Source organism: Doryrhamphus excisus, chromosome 8 (genome assembly GCF_030265055.1).
Source record: "Doryrhamphus excisus isolate RoL2022-K1 chromosome 8, RoL_Dexc_1.0, whole genome shotgun sequence".
In the NCBI taxonomy this organism is placed as follows: Eukaryota; Metazoa; Chordata; class Actinopteri; order Syngnathiformes; family Syngnathidae; genus Doryrhamphus; species Doryrhamphus excisus.
This window is the reverse complement of record NC_080473.1, coordinates 5,701,017-5,724,907: the sequence shown is the minus strand read 5'-3', so window position 1 is coordinate 5,724,907 and position 23,891 is coordinate 5,701,017. Positions and strand designations below refer to the sequence as shown.

Sequence of the window (23,891 nt, the reverse complement as noted above, 5' to 3'; positions counted from 1 at the left end):
CTGCTCATGAATACAACATACTTATTCACCTGATGTATCAACTAAACTAGTGCTGTATAGAAGATCCCTTTAATGCATAAAACCTGCAATAAAGGAATAATCTAATGTAAATATGCTACTCCAGTAAAGACTAGTCTCCACTGAATTTCTGCAAGACATGGACGAAACATGTAGAATTGTTGGAAAACAGGCTGGAAAAAAACTTGAGACAAAATAATGCATTTCAAGAAGCAGCTGTATTGGACTATAAAGGCATTTCTAATCCAGTGTCTCTAAGCTGTTTTCTTTATATTTCAGTGTAAAAAGCCTAGATTCTCTAAGAAAAAGAAACCCAAAACAACATCTCATAAGAAAACAATCATCAAAATTAAACAAAAAAAATCCCCATTCACCAGTCATTTTAATTAAAATAGAAAAACCATTTCATTTTTTAACACTTTCCCTCAAAACAAATATATATTTATCCTTATATATATATATATATTTATATATTTATTCTCAAGGCAGTTGGTCATGGCCAAATTAATTGACCTATTCATGGCCATGTTTTTTTTTTTTTTCAGAAAAAGTAGAAAATATAGCGTAATAGAACAAAGAACCAGCAGAATTACAGTTTAAGACCACTGCACTGGCCAACAACAAACATGGGGGGTGGCGGAGTCTGTCAAGGCAGTGTGGCACACGCTCACACCCAACTCCAGAGGAAGTGCAATGCAGCATTCCGCTTATCCATGGGCGACCACTTTGCTCGGCTCTTCTTCCCACAGCAGTGAAGGCTTGGAGCTGCAGTCAGGGTTCTCTAATCTAATCCCAACGGTTGCTTTAATATCTTCCAGATTAGCACGAATGGAAATAAAACAGCAGATGTGTGACCTCAACATTGGGCATATTGCTGTTACAGTACAAATGTGGCCAATACCTTGAATCCCTGAATACTGCTTTTGTGTCTTGTTAGACCGGGACACGTAGCAGAATAGATTCCTGACATGAAAATGACAACGGGTGCCGCGGCTGGGACTGATTCCCACAGAGGACACATTGGGATGAGGATAAACGAATGGCGAGAGAAGCGGGATTGGCGAGCCATCTTTGAATGAGTGGCATGGCGGCCTGAGGAGGCAGTTCCCTGGGTTACCATTTACAAGAAGAGCATGTGTGCATGGTGACACAAAAGCAGTGTGTGTGTATGTGTGTGTCTGAGAGAGAGAAGACAAAAATGAGAAATCCCTGGGCTACATCATAGAGGGCGCAGTGGAGCAACGGTCCCCACAGGCCTCCATCCATCACATCCCTCTGCTACATCGCAACTATGTGCTTCTCTTTTGCAGCTCCTGGATGAAGGCTGTGAAGTGGGAAAGAAAAAACCATCAGTGACGAGATTACGTTAAGGAGTATAGAGTATATCCGAATAACGGGCTCTGCTCTAATTAAGACATAGCGTCTCCCTGAATAACACTACTCCAAATGATAATAGAACACAAGTTGGCAATCATTACATTTTACTGTGACTACTATTATTGCCCAATGTGTTAAAAATATCAGTTTAGTAATAAAGTAAACCACCACCAAGTGTGCTATGACTTATTCTGTTCTACGACAGGTGGCTACACAGGAAAGTATTAAATACAGTGGTGTGAAAACATTTGGGCACCCGGATAATTTTCAAAATTTTCCTTTATAATTCACTGGTTGTTGGGATCAGCCATTCCAGGTATATATCATACAGCAGATGAACACTGTTATTATTCGTCAAAGAATATCAAAGAGAAGAACAACTTGCAAGGGTACTCAAATATATACCCCTTCCTACCTTTGTTTAAATAACTATTGCACACTTTCTGTAAATCCTATAAACTTCATTTCACTTCTCATCTATCACTGTGTTTGTCGGCTATATTATATTTAACTGAAATGGCTGATTCTGCCATCTAGTTGAGTATTACATTGTTTGGTTGTCATTGTATGTTGCTGCCATTGAAAGACCAGTCTATTATTTATACTCAATAAAGGAGAATTTCCAACCAATGAAGTGAAATTGGATAATTTCCCACAGCACTCCAGATCTTTCATAATTTAATTAAAATATATAATGTATTGAAAAAAAAATTGCCACTGAAAATAAAAACCCTCCCTTTGATAAAGCTTTCTTTACCCCTAATAGATACGTGCTACTCTGCAGTTGAGTAAACATCCACTGTATGAGGTAGCACTATTTTTTTTTAATCTCACCTTTGATTATTTCTTCCTTTACTTTTTGAAGTTCTTTCCGCACCTCCTCAAGGATGTCCTACAGAAAACAAAAAAATCTGTCACTTTTAATGTATAATTTGGCAGAGACTTCAAGATCCTCAATTAAGATACCTGTTTCATTTTCTCTAAGTCTGATTCGTCCACTTGTCCGCTTGCATCATTGCCATTGTTTGCAGGCTTCACCCTGTGCATTGACAGAACACATATGGAAAAATCGGGGGTCTTCGTGTGAGGAAAAAAGAAGCACTGGAAGGCTGAGCTGCTAGGGTACTACAAAGTTAGTCAAATCTTCTCATAGTTTTTTTTATGAAGTCGAGAACTGGTTACATTAAATAGATACTGACATTTCATAAATGTGCTATACATACTAAGTAATAGGCAAAACCAATCCATTCCAACAGCTATAAAAGAGCAGTAATATGACCAAAAGGGGGCAGCACTGACCATAAAGTATCCGATAGCCAGACAGGGAAACATACATGCTTTTGTGTATCTATCAGCTGTAAAATGTGTTTGAAGAAAAGCGTGGGTGGGTGGAAGGAAGGTCGTGAGCAGGGGTGACAGCATGTGTACCTGGAACTTTGGGACAATGAGGAGATGGGGTCCATGCTCTTGGGAATGGAGTTATTCCTGTTAGTGACATATGCACATACACTCTTAGGGTGGGAATGGTGGACATTCACAAATTCACTTGGAATGCACATGCACAGTGATGAAGGGATACACGGAGGGTGAGTTCACATACACACAATGCATGACTGTCTGCTACTGCAGCCATGAATTACCTGGACATTGTTGATGATGATGATGATTTCTCCCATGGTCTTCTCACGATGTCTGACAAAGAGAATGGATGAAAGAGGATGACTCTTGGGCAAATCTTATACTACTCACCACTTTGACCTTGATGCTCTGAGTCATCCTGTGGAAAAAAGACAAAGATACGGTTTAGCGTGAGTCATTTCACAGACGAGTCTTTTTGGCCAATCGTTTCGTGGCACATTGTTCTTCCGTGCGGCTACGTACATTGTCTTGTGTCTTCATTGGTGGCTTCTCTCCAGTGTCTGCAGCTTTTCTCCTGATGTAAAACAAGGCAATTTATTGGGGTTTAGGCCAAACCAGGAGTAGAAAACTAAAGAACATTTTTGCCAAATAAAATTGAGATATCTTTGTCTTAAACTACACACTCTCTTGCACAGTTGTGCATCGTTTTTCTGTCCTTGTTAGACCCAGTTTGTGCTGCTCTCTGAAGGGAGTAGTTAACAGCATGGTAAGAGATTTTAGTTTTAGTTTTTAGATGGCTTTTCTAATCATCTATTAGCCTTATAAAATGATGAACTTGGATTAGCAGCCGCACCAGGAGACTGATGCAGAGGACTGACAGTTGTTGATAGTAGGCCTCTATGCAAAAATGTACATCCTTCTTTGAAAATCATCTGATTCATTTTAATTGTTTGTGAAATGGATAAAAATGTTAGTGAAATGGAAAAAATTGCTTGTTAAATGCATGAAATTTTGTTTTTCTTTGGAAAACAAATATGTATATATTTATTTATTTTAGCAGCAGTACATACCTTCGGGCCAAGATGGCACTCATCTCACCCATCAGGTCTCCACCTCCTCCAATAGAGGAGTTGCTGCTACGGCTAGCGTCTGCTCTGCCTGCTGGAGCTGCAGAGGATCCATCCTCCTGCTGAGAGCAAAAATTGGTCCACACAATAAGAGTACTTGCATACCATATCAAACTGAAGCAAACCACAATGCTTCTATCTTGCAAAGTCTCATGAAATACCCAATATGCACTGGCGCAGTGCTATCCAAAATACAGCTTGGGGGCCGTTTTCGGTCCACAACTCGTTATGATCAGATAACTTAGCATATATTGACCTGCACTGGATTGGTTTTAGCAGTCAATGTACAAAATGTGCAACATGCACTTACAATGAGAATTGGATGTCATTTTCCCTTCCTCACCTGCCACCTCCAGCGTGCACTCATATTGCTCTACTGTATTGCTTGCCATCACTTTATTAGACACTGCTGTATCACTGCAAAATTGCTGACATTGTGGCTTAATGTGATCACTGACAAGCCATACTTCATTCTTCATACTCACTTTAGAAGTCTTGCGAAGTTTTGCTCCTGCTAAGGCAGCCGCCAAGCCCGCACCTCCTCCACCACCACCAAGCCCCCCGGCTCCAGCAGAGGGCAGGGGTGGAGCTGGTGGCGGTCCTCCGGGTGGCGGTCCTCCAGATGGGGGTCCAGCCGGCGGGGGTCCTGGAGGGGGAGGAATGCCACCTCCCGAAGGAGGACAGGGGGGAGGGGGAGGAGCCGGTGGCGGAACATGGCCACCAGGGGCCAATGGTGGCGCTGGAGGAACAGAGACTACAAAAAAAGACAGATTATGGTAGTGCATCTTTTCGCAATAACACACCCTAAAGATCTGAAAACATGTTGGGTTGTTGGTTATTCTTTCGGACCTGCTGCAGCTTGCCGCTCTCGCTCCATTTTCTCTCTCTCCTGACGCTCTCGCTCTTGTCGCTCACGTTCTTGCTGCTCCAGCCTCTGCTGCTCCAACCTGCAGACACGGAAGTCACTGTCACCTTGTACATTAGCCGTCTCTAAACTTCCGACGGCCTGACCCAATAATCAGTATAGCTCCGATACTGGCCAAATTTAATAAGTCAGACATGGGCGGGGGCGTGGAATATTACCACTCAGACCCAATCCAAACGCCAAAACTTTGCAGCGCAGTTGCTAGAGTATGACGCAATTTAGTTTAGCGCTGTTGTCATCTCAGCTTTACATGCCATTTGTTGACACGGTAGCAGCAATGAATGTTTAACATCACAAACGTGATCAAACTTTTGCAAAAGCACCACAGTATGCAGAGTTTTCACTGTCAACTAGTACCAAGAAGACGGGTGATCCACAATCATTCAACCTTCAACAAGTGTGGCGAGCGGGAAGCTCTTCAGCACAGCCACTCACATTTGAGGGTTCAAGAGGGGAGATACTACAGTACATTTTCCAAATAGATTATTTACCATTATTTGTACATTCAGTTAGAATTATGGCCATGTAAGCAAAAGCGCAACAGCACATACTACTATTCCACATTCACTGCATTAACCGTTAACATTGCATTACATTACATTACATTGCGTTAACTTGTTTTTTGCTGTGTCATTGAGGTCTCAGCCACATTGCGTTTCAAATATTTCATTGTCCACTTGACTGTAATTCCTTTTTCATGTGTTTTAAGACTCAAACTGAAACTTTTGTATCAGGTTTCACTTCATTAAATTTTATTTTGAATATTTGAAAGAGGCTACAGGGTATGATGACTGACCGTGACGCTTTCAGAAATGTAGGAAGTGAAATGTAGAAAGGACACACTGAACATCACAACGTCTTTTTAATTTTAATATGCATGGCCTAAATAATCATAAATACAAAGAATAAGTTTGAAAATGGCATATTTTTATAGTTCCAAATGGTGATTAGTCATGAGAAATTAATTTGAAAACCATGATCAGTCAGATTAAGTACATTCATACAATTATTTTGCTATAACAAGAAAGGAGAAAAGAAGTTTGGTGTCCCTATTGGCTGACATAAAATGTGTCAGTATGAGCGCCAGACACGAAAAAAATAGTTTCAGTGACAAAACACACATTGCGGCTGTTATTCCAAAGTATTAGGCGCAATCCACTGAAGTCATTGCATTGTGCAGGATTCGCTAAAAAGTGACCTAAAGTCTACAGCACAGGTCGTGGTCACTAAGAAGTCCGCAGATGGGCACGGTGGCCTAATTCGAGCTGCTTCAGTTCTCTTTGACTAAGAGCAGCCCCCCCCCCCCCCCCCCATCACATCTGGCATGCTGCAACAACAGCTGCATGCAACCACAGCGTGCATACAATGCAAACATGGAGCCACTTGAGAGTGTACACAGTGTGACTGTCACTTTAAATGTGACTGAAAGCTTTGGGGGAGGGTTGATCAGGTCTATATCGCTTTAAAATTTAAACCCGTTCCATATTGCCATTTGACATGAGTAGACGTGTATCATTCTTTTATTTGTGCACTCATTCAACATAAAACCACGAGTGTAAATAACATCTACCCGGTTGTAAATCTGTGATGGATTTTGAAGGTTTTAATAGCAGCGCTTTACTCCCTAAGCCACAGCATGGCAGCAAGCACCAGGACAAACAGTAATTTGATGGACAGCCTCTCTGGCCAATCACAAAGCTTTTAGTCCAAACGAGATTAAAAAGGTTAATGCCAAGTCTGTGCAGGCATGTATGGTGCCACCATAATGGCCTCTGTTGGAGGAGCAGATAAATGGATGAAGAGAATGTGCAGCTGATGTGAGATGTGTCCGGCGTGCTGTCTATTTAACCTTTAACCTACAGGGGCTGACTGCGAGTTTAGCTGTGTCAGGCTAATGCCCTCAAATCCTTTGCGTATGCTAGTGTGCAAAACTTCCAAGAGGACTAATGCAGAGGCTTAGGCGGCCTGGATTGACTATTGATTGTTAAATCAAGTAAATGGAGAAAATGCATTTATGGACTAGACAGGAGCAACAGCAAATTTATAGCAGATCTTTTCATGAAAGAGCATGGCCAATTTGTTGCCATGTCCAGCTTGTGTCGTAAAAAAGACCTTTTTGCTTGATGGTGGCCATGTTTTTCAACTAATCTTGCTAAAATATTGTACACCTATTTTCAGTAGTGTTTTAAATAATCAAAATACAGCAAGATACTGCAACTATTACATGCTATCATAAGTGTACGTGTTCATGCATGATCGCAGCATTTATATCAAAGACGCAACAAATGTTTCTAGGGTTTTTTTAAGAAGGCTTCATAGTCAGAATAGGTGTGTCCCGATGATGTCCGTTGTTAACAAGCTCATGTTGACTCATTTTATTGCGTTGTGATGCGCACAAAAGGGAAAGAAATGCATGTGGACAAAATTAAAGTTGCTGAATCATGTCAGGGACCCTTTAAGATTTCATACCTCCGCTGCTGCTCAATCTCTTCAAGAGATGGACCATTTGAGACTGGCCGTGGAAGGGTTGCATAGCCTGTAAAAAAAAAAAAAAAAAAAAGACAAAACACATACTAAATACAAAGTAAACGGATGAATGAAGATTCTCAGAAATCCTATACACAATTCCGTTATTCTATTGTCACTTATGCAGTGTTTAAATCGAGCGGCACCTGCATCTGCGATGGAGTTGAGCACCTCAAGAGCATGCGCCATGCCATTGGCAAAGAGCGCAGCGTCCTCCTTGCTGCCGAAGTTGAGTCCCCACACCTGTCGGGCATCCCGCCATTGGTGGAAATTAGGTGTGGCTTGGTTGTACTTCAACCCTCTCACAATAGGACAGTTTATAACCACCTGCGAGGGTACAAGATCAAAGCACAACAACATGACGTTCTCCTCTAAATCCACATAAAGCAAAAGATTTAAAAAATGAATGTGGTTTTCGGGAGATTTTCCAGTTATTAAAGCACCAAGCTGTCTTTCCTTCATCATCATGGATCACTCATTCAATCCACTAGGTGGCATCAAGCGGACCAATACGGAGGGAAACAATGTTGTGGTTTTGAGTGTTGCCTGAATGTGCTGACACCCCATTTCACTATTTGTTTCACAGCCTCTGGATTCCAGAGAGCCCAGACCTAGAGGCGAGGGTGAATATCATACAGAGCAGGGAAAAAAGTTGCATTATCTATCGGGTATTAAGACTCCCCACTTTCTCTACGATAAAGACACACGCAGAAGAGAAAAATGGTCCAGACTGGGTAACAAACCCTTTCCTACATTGTCACAGGAAATGCTTGACCAGGCTAACTATCTCACAGGAAACATAATCCACTTTGAGACTCCCTCTCTGGGGAACACTTAGCTTTGTGAATGTTTAAACGGAGAGACGCTGAGACAGCAGGCAAAGTGAGAGCACGCAGGACAAGAATAGATCCCTCTAAACTCACTTAACTCCTGTTACTGAACTTCATCTAATGCGATCTCATGAGTCATGATCTGGGGATCCTGAATTTGAATGTTAGTGATATGTTCTGACGTTCCTGCAGTGTGTGTAAAAGAAAAGCGGTAGCTGGGTGGAGAGACATTTCAAAGCTATCGCTACTTTGCAGCCTATTTCCGGTTTTGTGGTCATCACGCACCCCTGTGGTGTGGCGGTACCATTAGAAGTATGTCCACAAGCCATATGACAGAGACGGGTAGCAATAAGAAATGAATTACTGTACATGCCAGCCACCGCACCTGCTGATCTGTTTGCATCTTGCGTCCCACTATCCGGAAGGCATTGTTGGAGGGATTGTGGTAGATCTGCACTCGGCTGAAGGTCTGAGGTCCAGCACCTGCCGGCATCCACTTCTTATTGCCGTCGTCGTAGATCATCACTGTGGCCCGAGCCTGGCAGATACTCGACTCACTAGAACGGAGGACATGGAATTAGTGTATGCCTGGAATTACAATATAGAGTAGCCATAACAGCAGACAGTGACACAGCCTCTCATTTCTCAGACATTACCCAATCAACATCCCGTCGAGATCAAACACTCTATTTGGTAATTTCCTGCCACTACCATCAGATACATTTATTGCATGAGAGCAGTATATAATATGCCCCATATGTACGTATGAGGCAAAGTAATAGAATAATGTGCTGTATTATTATGTGGGAAACAAAATACAAGGTTTGATTGCAAACAAGATGGGAGGCACAACCACAATGGAGGTCGACAAAGACAGGAAGTTGTGTCAATCTCAGGAATCTTCCACCTGTTTCTACATCACGGCAGGAAAAACTACAAATTAACTTTAAAGGGATCTTATTTGCCATGTGGATTACATTCCTACACACCCAGAACCGGGTATGAGACGTGTTTTGACTTCTGTTGTTAGAGTACCACAGGTAATAACTAGCTAATTTGCACCAAACTTCGTCTGACAAAGTTGGGCATCTGTGTATTCCGGTTCATAATGATATCCCTTTGGCTTAGTCAGACTGGTATACTTTCACTATCCCGCCAGTACACTGTGAAACCAGTGAAGCCAATGTGCATAACAATGGACAGGCGGGAGCGCGAAGTGATACGACGGCAGAGAAAATACAGGAGCCATTTTTGTGATGCAAATGTATCATGCTTTTAAACATATCGTTTTGAGAAGCCAAACTCTTAACTGTCCGCAGCAACTAGCTGGAACTACTTTCCTCAGCACTGAAATCCAACCAGAACTCAGTTGATGGAACTCACTGCTTATGGGGGTGTCATACAAGTTCATGTAAAAAAAAATCAGAACTATCCCTTTAATACTAAGTTTGGAGAACAAAAATGTCATCTCCACATTCAGGTAACCGACTCAGGCAATTCTCTAAAACAACAGCGACACCAAACAAGTACATGGCACACAAGAGAAAGAAACAGGACCAGAAAAAAAGGACGACCCACTGCCAAGTCCAGTTTTACTATTCATCCTCCTCTTTATTCACCCACCCTTCTGCCCCCATTGCTCCTTAATCCATCTCTTCCTCCATCTGTCCCATCCACGATACAATCTGCCACTTCCTGTGACACAACACCTCCACAGCACAACCCACTTCCTGCTGCAAACCCCTCCACATAAGGACTGATTCAGCCGGATCGATCAATGAGATACTCCCACATGGACTGGGAGAACACAGAACAGCATCACTGTGACTCAATTGTTTTGAAGTGGCTTCATGAGACCAAATTCACATCAGTCAACTGCGGATGCAACTGGTCATTGCATCGCACTGGTAATTGGTGTCTGGTGTGGGGACAGGGGGGGTACTCATAACATATCTTCAAAGGTTTGTTATTATCTTCAGTCATGCTTGAACAATGCTGGTGCTGCAACTCATAAACTCATACAGTGGTTTGTACAGACATAAATAAGCATTACAGGTTGATAGTATTTCAAATTGGAGGGAGATGGTAAAACTGGGGGCATGACAGAAAACTATTGAGAACTACTCCTCGGCTCGTCTGCGTTTATGGGCTCACCTTGCTCATTTAGTTTGAATGAAATAGTCCCACACCAGGGCTTTGGCTTTTGCTTTGCAATCATTTTTCCCGCTCCTAATTTCTACATTACTTTGCATTGCTCCTCACAAGGCAACATTCTGCTGTGTGTATGCTAGTGGCCCCGCCTTCCCTCAGAGACAAAGGGAATGACTGTATGAGTACCAGGGAGGGCTCACTTTGAACAAACCGTTGGTTTATGGAACCAAAGCCTTTCGTACCTGTTTGGAGGCTAGGGTTAATATCTTGAGACACCCCTAGTAATAAGTATTGTATAATAAACAGATACAGAATATATCATGAAGTATTGACTTGTTAGATCATTTAAGTGAATTAATTCATATATATACACACCATATACTTGCACTGTTGGCTCATATTGATACCTTGTTTGAGTTTCACCTAATCTGTTAATTAATTTGACTCCACATGTTGATATGCCAAACATCTTAGTGCTGTGCATTGGGGGGAGGGGGGGGTAATTTACAAGGACTGTCCAATGTCTCCTTGGCTCCATCCATCAGGTTAAAAATGGATTGCGCCTGGACGATTAAACATCAAAAAATAGTGCCGGGATTCCTGGAGTACGATGTTGATGTGCGGTCAAGAGAAAGGGCTTATGGGAACTGGGTTGGGACGGACACTTTGGACTGGGAAGTGGATGCATTTTTAATGGCACAGAAAGTGATGGCTCAGGGGTGAGACTGAGTGAGCAGCTGCATTATTGATAGATCTACGGACAGAGAGAGTCTAAAAGCCATTGTGGTGCGTGCATATACGGACTAGGCGGTGTAGACACCCTCACACCTGTCATCTGACCCACAGGGTACATAGCCTAAAGAGGACCAAGGATTGAGTAGGAATCATTTGTGATGAAATATTCCACAGCTGGCATAGCACGGTACTCAGTTCAGCCTCTGGAGCCCACTCCAGGCCTTCAATGTGTTGCATGGTGGCCTTCTCCCAACAGAAAAATGGACTTTGCCTTTGGCATAACTGACTCTTGAGATTGTTTTAATCCATATTCTTTCAGAAAATGCTGTGCCTCCCCTGAATATCGCTGGCTCCCACTTGGCCCCAATGGAAGCAGATCGTAACAGCAAAAAGTGAAGCTCAATTTTCCAAATCTACACCAATATGTCCTTCCTTGGCCCATGCCCCACCCCTCTACAAACGTTTGTAAGAATTGTTTTATTTTTGCGTAATCCCACTGACAAAGTGGCAAACCGAACCAAAAATCTTTCATGAAGTCAAAGAACACGAACACGCATACACCCAAAGTCGAGCTGTTGAAAATAGCTGCACAATGACGTTGACACCATAACCAACAGACTTAGCGTTAGCGGGGTTTTTTTAGTTAGTACATACATTGGTAGCAAAGTATGCTGTGCATGCTTGTGTGACAAAAACAGTCAAATGTTTTCAAAAATTTGAACAAAGACAAAATGGCAATATTTAGAGGAGACGTGAACAGTAATCTTTGAGATGTGGAAAAGGGGTAGGATTAAAAACGCTCTGCTTATTCCAGTCCTTTTTGGACATGTTGAATTGTCCAAGTGTAAACATGTGATGGACATCTATGTAATTAGTTAAGTAGGTCCAAAACAAATGAAACTAGTGTATGTCGTGAAGGTACTATGCTTCTCCCTTGACTACCATTCGTCTGTGTATATGTGACGTGTCTGGTAAGTAATGTGATACAGGTATGTATACTATCAGGAGGAGTAGTATAAGCATAATTATTCTGCCATCACCAAAACATTTTTCTCCAAGAATACTGTGGTCTTCTCAACAAAAAAGCCAAAAAAGGGGCCTAAAATCCAATCTAAACAAACCCTAGGCGTCCAGTCTGCTCATGGCATAAACATACTCCAAACACCGTCTTTCTGGCCCCATCCTTCTGTGGTTCCTTGGCCAGCGAGGGGTTAACAGGAAACTGCAGTGCAAGCCTGGGGAACATGCTCTCTTGGAAATGTCTGTATAAGGGAGTATAGGCTCTCGCAGCTCTTTGCCACAGTGCTGGCAAGCCCGGTCAAGCCTCGTCGCTCTGTCTCCTCCCTCCTCCAGCCTCTCTCTCTCTCTCTAAATCCAACAATTTAACAAGATCTGCACGGGGGACTCTTCGTCTTATGCAACATGGCAGCACATACTCCGACTAAACAGACCTGACTTACTGTATGATAAAAGGGAAGTAGAGCACATAGAACTCATTGTTGCGTAACTGCAGGTGACCTTGGGCATAGCTGGATTGCCATTTTAAATAAACAATACGTGGAATACAGTTGAGATTAGGCAGACTGAGGCCAGACACTAAAGTAGAGTACATTAATGCCAACAGCATCTCCGATTCACTGTCTCTTCATGGCTTTTGCCAGGTCCCTGGGATTTTAATTCCACTTATTTAAGACTCTTTGCCCTTGTGTGTAGAGCCAACTATTTTTTAATGATGCCCTTGCTTCAGGGAGCTATTATTATTTAAGTGAATCCCACACAAAGAAGAGGCCAGGGGATATAATAGTAATATTTGACCAACAATTGGCAAACAAGAACAGAATATGCCGGCTGCACCTTGCATGCAAGACCTAATGATGGTGAACCTTCTCGTCCCACTTATTATTCAGAAGTAAACTGGATTCTGGGCTGGTGAAGCTCCCCACTTTCTTACATGGAAAAAAAACATAAAAAAATGTCCCCAAACTTTACTCCGATGGCGGCTCAAAAATGGGCTGGCTTCGATCTAGTTTTTACAACAAATTAACTTATTTTGTGAAAAATTATGTATGCATGTCACGAGATTAAAATATGACAGGCTTTCTAGTTGTGAAAAAAAATTAATCACACAGTAAATGAAAGGTGTGGATGTAAATGTCCCTTTCTTTCTGCTACAGCAACTTGAATAGCAGATGAAGTGGGAAAGTCCAAATACAAGACGGCAGTGTCGACAGAAATGAGAAGAGGAAATGTACGTTTCAAAGCGGAAACATGTACCTCAATGCACCTTCCTCTATGTCGACCTGCTTTGAAATCGGCACTGTGCAACCGTGATATTGGAGGGTTTACACACAATTCAATTAGGCCAACATCTAAAGTCATATGTGATGTACACAGACGATTACAACATAATTTATCTGCCAGTGTGATTGCTCAGATTTAGCAAAGAACCAAAAAGTTTAGCAACTGTGGACTGAAGGCTCTGCTACGCCTCAACGAGCACAAAATGCACCGCTCAATTCATGCAGCGCACACACAAAGACGCACGCACGTGCACACATACACACGGAAACACACACACGCAGGTTGCAGGCTGGCTTTTCCAGACTACTATTCTTAGTTCCTCTCAGTATCTTCTGCATGAATGGAATTATATTGTCCGCTGAAACATATCCAGGCAGAAAAACCCTCCGCGTTTTTGCAAGCTGACTCATCCTCTTACTGGCATTGTTTATGGAGCAGTGACAGCATTAACCTAGACAGACTTTGGCAAACAGAAGGAAAAAAAAATCACCAATATGTCATCAGTTGACCATTTGAAGAGGAGACTTCCTGACTCTGAGGAAAGCACAACTGGTACCCTCAATGCCCATATTTGGAACCAGCTCACCTCTGTCCTTCCCTATTGTGAGCACAATTCCTTTTACAGGTTGGAGCATATCCTTTATTGTTCAGCCCAAAGAAGGAGGCTGACCTACTGTGACTTTTACACAGTTCTCATGTTTTTAAGCACTTTACCTAGCATAAGTGGAAAATGTACTTTCAAGTAATGTACTAGCTATTTGAGGTGTGGAATTCAGTTGAAATTCAAGTGGATGACAAAGTCACACTACGTCTAGGGAACTTTTGCACCTTATCTTTGGCCCCCAGAGACCCAGTAACAATAGTCTAATTCAAGTTACCTTTCATGAACCAAAATAACCTTAGAACAGCTATGATTCAGCATAGGCCAAACAGGTTCTCATTTTAAAAAGCCATCAATCAGGCCAGATTCGGTCAAATTCAATATTTTCTCAGCTTGTACTGAATACATCATCTTGTATTAAGTCATGTGTAAAAGATGGGTTCTAATTAAGATGAGCATTTTCCATTATGATCCATTATGCAGTTGACCCTGTGAATTCGCTAGTGTCCAGTAGCCATTAGCCATGCTGATCCCCACAATATCTCAACTATGTGTAGATACTATGCAATAGATTGCACTGTGATGCAAACATCTCTACATTTAGCTCTGGTAAAAACAAAAAAACATCAACAGCAGGGCTCCACAGTCCTCGCTTGTTTATATTGCAAGACAGTCATTTCCATTTTATATGATGAAATACATGTGATTTTTTTTATTTGTAGTTGGAAAAACAGTTGGACTTTCTAAATTCAGTTTAACATTATTAGAGCCCTGTAGACATTAAGTATACAGCCGAGCGCATGCATGACTGCAAGATTTATAGTGTGTATAAAGCACTTGATGCGTGGTTCCAATCCCGGGGCTGTTGAAAATGACATTTGGGCCTATTAATTATTTGCAGGTTTTCGCTATTCGTTGATGGTTCTTGATAGTAACCCCTGGGAAAAGCAGGGATCTACTGTTACTGCACACTACTGTTACATTTCTTTGGACAGATAATGACAATGATAACATAAATCCTTCATAAGAGTTTCATTTAATAATTTATATCTAGGAATTCCATGGTTTTCTTATTATTTCCAAAATCAATTATACTCTTATATGAACAACTACAGTGTAACATTGTACTTTCAAAAAATTTAACTAATAAGATATTTTTGTCATCGTTATATACTCAATATATGTTATTATGTTTTAAGGCTTTTAAATGTAAGGAACATTTTACAATGTCGGGTGAAAAAATACGAGAAGCACCTTCATTTTTGAACGCAGCTCATCTTAGCTGTAAAAACGCATTGTTCACACACGTGCAACACAGTTGCGTGATCAAGGGTCACATTTTATTACTGCAAAGAGCCACATCATACCTTTGTTCAGCAAGAGTTATTGATGTTGAAGTGTCAGCTCAATTAACTGCGAAAAACAAGGGACTGAACATAGCCTCGATGGTACTTTCATTTACTATTTATTAGTACTTGGTGGTTACTAAAACCCCAAAATTTGATGCTGTCATTTCTCGCATGGGTCAATGCTCTCTAGAAAACACCCACTGCAACTTAAGAGTCTTTAGCTCTTCACAAAAGGTAACAAAGCACGGCTGGGCAAAATATGAGCACATCCGGATGAAAACCATAACCTCCATCAAGCAAAACGTCTCTGCAGGAGCCCTGGCCAGACTTTGTGCATAACTGGCATTTGTCTTAATAATTATGACCTGTTTTACACGTATGCAAGCATGTGTCTTTGAGCACAACACACAGACAACGCCACATATGTCATTTACATGTGGAAAAATGAGTTTCAAACATAATACCCAAGAGCAGCCATTAAAGAAAGAAAAACAGCAGCCACCACCAAGGAAAATGGGACAACAGAAGGTTTTGTATGTTGCGGCAAAGCGTCTAATCCAAGAGGCAGGTCTGTATAATGGCCTATTTATGAGCATAGGAGGTGGGAGGACCTAGAGGGGTACACTGTTTCAGGAAAGTCTGTGTGTGTGTGTGTGGTGGGGGACAAATTCACAGTGCGACAATGACAAGACTCACTAAGCTGTGTGGGTACATTAGACACACTTTTGCACCATAGTTCGAAGAACAACATGTACCTACTCACAAAGCATGACATAAGGCCACTGCTTTGAATCCATGTGAATTCCCACAATTAACTTATTATCGTATTGCTTAATACAGCACAGTGCAGCTATTTTGCTCAAGACTGAAATTTCCAGTTCTGTAAACGGGGGAGTTTTGTCACACCATTCTGAGGAAATATGCGTTTTTGCGGTGTAACGATGCAGTGGAAAATATTTCTGATGCATTATAAAGAAGAACCCTTTGCTAGGAGCCTTTAGATATCACATTTCACAAGAAAAATCTGACAGTGCAAGTGAGGCTACAGCAAGTGGAGACAAGCATGGAACAACACACCAGAAGCTGCTGTTAAAGATGTTACACAACACTGTGGCATGAACACACTGCCGTTGAAGCAATAGCAACGGGTTACATCTTGTGGAGTTTTAAATGGGCATGCACAATAACGTTGATAAATTCCCTCAATAACAGCTCCCGGCTTTTGGGACATTAGGGTAGGAGGTTTTTCATCAAGGTTATGACAACAACACTGTAAAGATCAAGATAGGAGCTGCCTACCAAGCAAAACAAAAAAAGCTGAGACAGAAAATAGACCAAGGCGGCTATTTGTCCTGCTTTTAAGGTTGATCAATACAACACCGAGTTAAGAATGTTAATACAAAGGGGGGCTGGGGGCACAGTCTGGCATTGCTTCCGGCTTTTAAACAAAGCACAGAGAACTCACTGAGATGCAAACCCGAGCTATCAAGCCGCAGACATAACAACATTTTTTTTAGAAATCCAGTCCATGAGTCATGAGTGTAGGCTGGAATCACCTCGCTAACACGAACGCTGACACATACACAACGTGGATCTACTTCCTGTGCCACTGAACATAGGGTTAACATGAGTCAGAATATATAGGCACTCTGCTGAATAACATGGAGGGACAAAACATTGACCAAAAAAATCAGTCAAATATTGCTTTTTGGTGACATATTGTCAGTCATAGTTCGCAGTTATCTGACAATAACGTGCACCACTGATGTACATTCATTGTTTTTCAAAGTGTTTCAATAATAGCCCATAGTCATTAGTCAACCATAAAACATCCATGCATCCATTTTCTATGCCGCTTATCCTCATTAGGGTCATAGAGCCTACTTAGAGCTGACTTTGGGCGAGAAGCGGGGTATACCCTGCACTGGTCGCCAGCCAATCTCCTCTGTTGCTAGGTGGTTTGGCACAGTTCTGGTGAAACAGCAAGGAGTACTACATGACAATTGTCATCTACTTGAATAGTTTGCACGGTCACAGAAAATAGATGGTTGTTTTTAATGACCGGCTAAGAGCTGCCAAATTTGGCCACTATGAAGGCCTAGCGTAACCTCTGTCCATGACTTTATATTTATGGCATGCAGCGATAAAGAAAGGCAACAACATTTCGTTGGCAATTTCACTGCTGTGTGTGCAATGACAATATCTAAAAAAAAAGTGTGGAAACGGCAAGAATTGTAACGAAAAAGGCAGCTGAAAAGTTTCAAACACGCCGCTGAGACATGAGCTCATTTGAAGAGAAACGGTTGCACTTTTGACCTGCCGGCTATAGTTGTGGGTCAACATTGACATTCCACAGGGACGAATGACAAAGAACATGAAGCCGCATTCCAGTCCTCGCCTCAGCAAGGTACCACCACAACAAGAGAAGGCCGGTCTCGAGAGAAAGCAAGATGGGCCGCTCATGGCGTGAAAAAACTGAAGTGGCGTGCAACCAACTGTGAGGTCATAGTTAAGGTGGCCGGTACAGGATCATCAGAGATGCTATTATTACTCTGCTGCTTCTTGTTTTCCAGCAAGGAAGCGGGGGCAGAACTGTCACATAGTAAATAAAATTGGCAGCGGTGCTTTGGCACCAAGTCAAGAGTCTAAAGTCCACTATGCCAGATTGCTGTACAGATTTACATCAACATAGTAGCAGCCCAGGACAAAACCAAACCAGGCAACCCTACCGATGAGGCAAAGCAAACCCAATCAAAGAGCATTAAATGATTCCTTTACCCAACATGAGACACAGTAGTCCACCATAATGTCATACAGCTGCAGCCCCAAAACTTGAAGTAGGCCGGGTTATATAGTGTTGCGTGCTGACTGAAAAAACAGTTCTTATCTCTTCTTTACAGTCATGGGAACTAGATTTATGGTGCATGATCATCATGGTGTACACATGTGTCTGACTACTTTTACCGCTAGCGTGGAAACATTGAGCAAAGTCATTCAATTTGTAGTTGAATCCAAATTTCCTGTGAAAACTTGTTTGGGGTTTGTGTAGAACTTGCTCTTTGATTTTTCTTTGATGCCAACATAAAAGGCTTCCAGTTGCGTACCAGCAGTCACCCGCCTTTTCTATTTGTACTATGAATAGCAAAATGTTGCAAATTAACTTTGGTTGTACTTTAATGTATTCCTGTATTCCTGGAGATTGATGAGACAAAGCAAAAGGGAGATTCAAGGGACTTTGACTATGTTATGGTTGACCGAGGGGAGTATTTCAGGGAGACTACCACACACATTTTTATGCTAAACTATCTCTTGGGAGAGAAGAGTGACAACATATCAAGGCCAGGGCGGTTTTCTGGCTGACGCTGCCTTGTTGATAGGCAGAGGCCTATCTCAAATTGACGAGTACCCCTCGCTACAAATAAACCATACAGATGCAGATCATCCGATCTTTACCAAGAACAGAAGAAAAACAGTTTGGACAAAACCTTCTCCAAAAAACAGGCTTGCATGTCATAATTCGTGATGAAAGCATCCATTTTGATTTGTATAAGCATAGTAGTAGCGCCACACAGTAAATATCCTGATAATGAAGTAGTATTTCCTATGACCAAAAATGTAAAGACGTGCTAAGCTGAAGACTGTTGAGAATCTTGTCAAGTGGCACGTTAGCCTGTTTCACAAATGGGAGAGAGAGAGGAACGCATTTCTGTGTTGGGTTTGTGTTTTGAACACATTTAATAACATTAAACAATTAACAGATGCCAAGTCTCTACAAAGACTGTTTATGTAACGTGGGAATATTGACGTGCCTGTTAATGAGATGGAATATGTACTTTATTTTCCTTAACGCACATTTGCAAAAATATTTTGTGTAACATTACACTTTTCTTGTGATAACACAACTTTATTCTTAATTTTTCATCACAATTTTACTTTAATCCCCAGTGTGACCTTAATAAAATTAACCATTTAATTAACTTTTCATCAAAGCGATACAGTCCAAACCTGAAAACTATTTACAAAGATTGTAAAATTGTTTTTTGTCTTTCCTAAGCCATTGCCCCCCCCCCGTGCAGAAAGTTTAAAGGAATTTTGTTGAGTAGTTTCTGCATCATGAAGTGGTACCTGAGAGTGCATGACACCTCCATGCCAGAGACCAGAAACATAGACCAGAAACATAAAAACCAGTATAAATAGTTGCATTCACATCTGTTATCTGAGTGTAGTTCCGAGCTGCCTTCTTATGCAACTCTGTTATCAGTGTTAAAGAAGAAATATGTCCAATAACAAATAAACAACGGACCAATCGTGTGCGTAAGCCAAGATGCATTGTTACAGTGCAGTGGCGAGATAAAAATAAAAAAACTAGTCATGCAGGTTACCAACCCTGCATTGCACTGCACAGGCTTGTGGCCCACAATTAAAAAAAAACATTTCCACAGTAAGCTTGCTAAACATCACAAGTGATGAAATGGAGCAAGCTACTCATTGCTTTACAACCGAGGAACAAGAATCATATCAGTGCTGAGGTGGGGGCGCTTAAGTGAGGAGTGGTGGTTTTCAAAGCATGTAATTTCCAAGTGCACACAGGCTGTGACAGGATGTGGAATTTGAGGACACTGAGCAATTCTGCTGCTGTGGGAGAGAGAGAGACAGAGAGAAAGAGAGAGAAATACTAGTAGATGATGCATTGTTTTATGTGTGGTAATGAAATGCATGCATTCACACAGAAGACTAACTGTGTGTATTTTGGGGCAATCGCTGATCCTGCAGGCTTAGGAAAGACTACGTAAATGTTAGATTCCACTACATTTCTGCTGACCACAACGAGGTAAAATAGTTACAGTGACATATTTTCAAACAACGTCGCTTGAGAGTCAACACGGGGATGTTTGAAAGGCACACAACGTCGATCTGACCTGTTCAACTACTTGGGAATAGCTTTGCAAAGATTGAACAGGTAGACCGGGCTGTCATGACGGTTACACGCTTCCTGATTTTCACTCGCAAAGGTCACCAAAAACAGCTTAAAAAGCACACTATGAAAGCAAGAGTTGTTGGTGTTGAGGTCTTTTTAACGTTGACAAAGGCGCTGTTTAAAAACATGTCGAATGGTAACCCTGCGCCTTTGTTCAAACTAATGGCCCCAAACAAGAAACACAATGAACATGACGGGATTTGAGTCGCTGTTACTAACCTCATTGTTCGGCCGGAGTAAAACTCCTCTCCTGGCGGGCAACTTTGGGCTCACTTCAAAGCGGAAGCCCCTGCTGATTAAACTCGAACAAGCCAAAAACCCCTCAAAACACGAGGATATTCAACGGAGGAGAGTCGCATCTACACCCGCAGACGGGGTAGCTACTAGCGGGATAAACCGAGCACACCTCGACGATTTCCTGGTTGTGTGGGGCTGAAGAGGGGGAGGGAAGAGGGGGAGTGGATACAGTAGCGGAGCGGGCTTGTCAAGTCCAATCACCAGCTCACAGTCGGTTCCTGCCGGCAAGAAATACGCGTAAATACTGTCGAAAGGCAAAAAATAAATAAATGAAAGTTCACCCCTGGCTACGTTTCTGGATTCTGACCTCTTTCGCCAGACGTGTTTCCCTCCCAGACCGCTCGTTGAGTCTGTGAACTACTCACTGGAGTGTGACCCAGCCCCGTCAGCCTCAAAGAGGTCTGTGAGGTCCTTTGATGTGTTCACAGCGCCTCGGAAAAAGCATACTTCCTTTTGTGATTGAAGAAACCCAATTGTTGCGTAAATTCAATTGAAAAATGTATATGTATGTATAAAAATGTATATGAATATAGATAAAACTTTGGGTCATAGGTAATAATCTGTGTTTTAGTGTTATAGTATCATCATTTGTTACATTACTATTTTTTTTATCTTTAAAAAAAATCTGACAATGCAGTAAAAACCCACTTCAGGGTTCTTTAATGGCCATGTGCCTCACTTTGGGAAACCCTCTCTCAACCGTTTGGAGTCCTGGGTAGGATTTAGCGTTTTTACGTTCTGTTACCTTAAAAACTATGTATAACACATAAAGAACCCTTCTTATGACTTACAATGAATAAATAATTCAAAACCTCATACACAAATTTAGCAAACAACAAAGTGAAATGCAATTAAATAATAAATAATTACCTTCAAAGACAGGCGGGGCCCTCAGGCAGTTACAAAATGGACCTTCTCACTCCAAAAAATGGAAAAGCTAAATAAAAAGTCATCAAAACACATCCTAAGGGGAAAAGTCAGGCCTGTGTCAGATTTGTTTTGCATGTATACGATAATGGCACACAGAACTAATTTCAAGAATAAATTAGTTTTAATACATGACACAAAACCTGAGTGCATCCCCGTTGGGTAGAAGTGTATCAAACAACCATAGTTTAACACCAAAACATCATTTTGGTGTTCCAATTTCAATTAAGATACACCAAAAATAATATTGCGAATGGCAGCATCTTCACTCTTATTGTATGTTCCTTTTAACTTTAATCCAAAACAACAAACTTCTCCCAACACACAAGGTATTTTGAGTATTAGCATACTTGGAAATGTCCAGAAATCATATTTTCAGTCCCTGTTTTCATGATTTTGGTTGAATTGTGCTTTCCTCGGCTCATGGCCTGGTGTAGAAATTACATATAATGTAGCTCAAAGTGTTCAAAGCTTTGTTCTTAAAAAGAGCATGGTGTTCTGTCATATGTAAAGGATCTTTGACTAGCGTTCTTCAAGTAAGACTTTAAAAACAGCAGACAATCTTTGACTCCCGTTTTTGTAGTAAGTCCTTAGAAATAGCATAGAACTTGATTATTAAAATAAGATTACTTAAAAAGTGTGTCTGATCCCAAGGCTCACCAACAGAAGTAATGTTATTTAGTTGTGCTCACAGTGAAAGGAACTTGGTTGTGATGCAGAACCCTCTAAAAGCATTCCTTCTCTCTAATGGGTACACAAGTGCATGTTAGGAGGATGAGAAAGGAATGCATTACCACTGCATGCTTAACGTCCACAATCTCACAGCACACACATTGCTATGACCAACTGTTAAGTGTGCCATTTTGGAGTCATGCAACTCCTTTAGCTAAAGGCTATGTCCAATTTCCTCCCCATCACAGAGTACGCACTTTTGCAGACAGTAGCAGACATATCATATGTGGGGAACATATGCTGGAACGTGTTGTCTTAAGTTACAAAAACGGTTGGTTGGCTTCCCAGAAGAGTATGGTAACCCTCAAAATATTGCAAGAAGGTCATGGCGTAATTATAAGGTTTGTGTCTTTACCACAACTTTATTTCCACAGTATGACGTCAATGGGCCATTTTCCTTCACAGTTGGCTGAGTGACAGGAGGTATGGAATTGGCCAACAGAGTATGTAGGTTGGGGGAAATGCTAACATGTTGAAGCACATACAGTAGCATAGACAATCATTCCATTCAATGCATTAGTTCCTAAGAATCGTATGAAATAAGGAATTAGTGTGGGCAGAATATAACTGTATGCTACTGTAATGACCCTCGGAGGTGTTCATGCATGTGTTGCCATGGAGAGAGATGTTCCGGCGTTGGGGAAGGAAAAGGGGTGACGGACAGGAAGTGACTGAGAAAACTGCATTTAGAGTTAGTTGTAGAGATGGGATTTCTGGTTCTTTGAGGGGAGCCGGATCTTGGTGAGCCGTTCCTTTCAAAGAGCCGTTCAAAAAACTGGCTCATTTGGCTCATTTTTATATTTATTAAGTTTTGAGAAGCCAGCTTGGCCTTCATTCGTTTTATCTTGGAAATAATCACTGTGAGGAATGAATGTAGATATCCCGGCGATATGAGTTTGAATTATTCTGAAATACTGATTATAACCTTTTATTATAACCTATAACCTAAGTCTGATCTGGATTCATTGTAAATATTCCACAGGGTGGTGCTATAACACTCTGCTTTGACAGTGTGTGTGTATGTAAAACATGACTTGAACATGTATAAACATTAAAAAACAAAGCAGGCTACAATGAACTTCTGTGCAAAACAGCTTTTAGTGGAAAAAAAATCCAAACAAATAAATGGGGAATGGGGGGTTCCCAGCTGCGACTCGGTTCCCATAGTTCATGTTCACAGAGGACTAAAATGCCCAATTAAATGCTTGCACTGCATTAAGGAAAGCTCTGTGTAGGGCACGTTTATGCTCCCAATGTTAGAAACTGAGCTATATTACACCAACCCCATTTCTACATGTATTATCCAACACAAACAATTGATTTTAAACTAATCCAGCCAGGGCAAGTCAAGTGTGTAATACCACCATATGCCGCTAGATGTCATAATCACATAAATATTCAGGACTGACTTGACAATGCAGTCAAGGATACAGAATGATGAGCATCTGTGTACTTCACTGACCTGTAACAAAGCGTTTAATACTCAGTAGGGTCACGGGTATGCTGGAGCCTGCCCCAGCTGACTTCGGGTGCGAGGCAAGGTACACCCTGGACTGGTGGCCAGCCAATCACAGGGCACATATAGACAAACAACCATTCACACTCACATTCATACCTATGGACAATTTGGAGTCATGTCTTTGGAATGTGGGAGAAAA

At 41.5% G+C, this 23,891-nt stretch overlaps 1 protein-coding gene across 3 annotated transcripts; it reads right to left on the bottom strand.

Moving 5' to 3' along the window:
• Positions 1-217: 217 nt before the first annotated feature.
• Positions 218-21,016, bottom strand: vaspb (vasodilator stimulated phosphoprotein b). Of its 3 annotated transcripts, XM_058079744.1 has the most exons (15): positions 20,882-21,016; positions 20,497-20,792; positions 8,548-8,719; positions 7,479-7,659; positions 7,276-7,342; positions 4,731-4,828; positions 4,367-4,635; positions 3,825-3,943; positions 3,277-3,328; positions 3,145-3,172; positions 3,036-3,087; positions 2,824-2,880; positions 2,362-2,434; positions 2,230-2,287; positions 218-1,342 (listed from the first exon to the last, which is right to left on the bottom strand). In XM_058079744.1, exons 2-15 carry the CDS (start codon positions 20,499-20,501, stop codon positions 1,308-1,310), a joined length of 1,266 nt encoding a protein of 421 aa, XP_057935727.1. In that variant the 5' UTR covers positions 20,502-20,792; positions 20,882-21,016; the 3' UTR covers positions 218-1,307. The 3 variants fall into 3 exon arrangements, with proteins under 3 accessions (XP_057935727.1, XP_057935726.1, XP_057935728.1); XM_058079743.1 differs by having other exon boundaries at positions 20,497-20,948; XM_058079745.1 differs by lacking the exon at positions 2,824-2,880 and having other exon boundaries at positions 20,497-20,951.
• Between the last annotated feature and the right edge of the window lie 2,875 nt (positions 21,017-23,891).

Excerpts from the sequence above, each read along its gene's own strand:
- vaspb (XM_058079744.1), bottom strand. Across the intron at positions 2,881-3,035 it reads TCATCATCAACAATGTCCAG|GAATAACTCCATTCCCAAGA; the intron begins GTAATTCATGGC and ends TGTCACTAACAG. Across the intron at positions 2,288-2,361 it reads ACTTAGAGAAAATGAAACAG|GACATCCTTGAGGAGGTGCG; the intron begins GTATCTTAATTG and ends TGTTTTCTGTAG.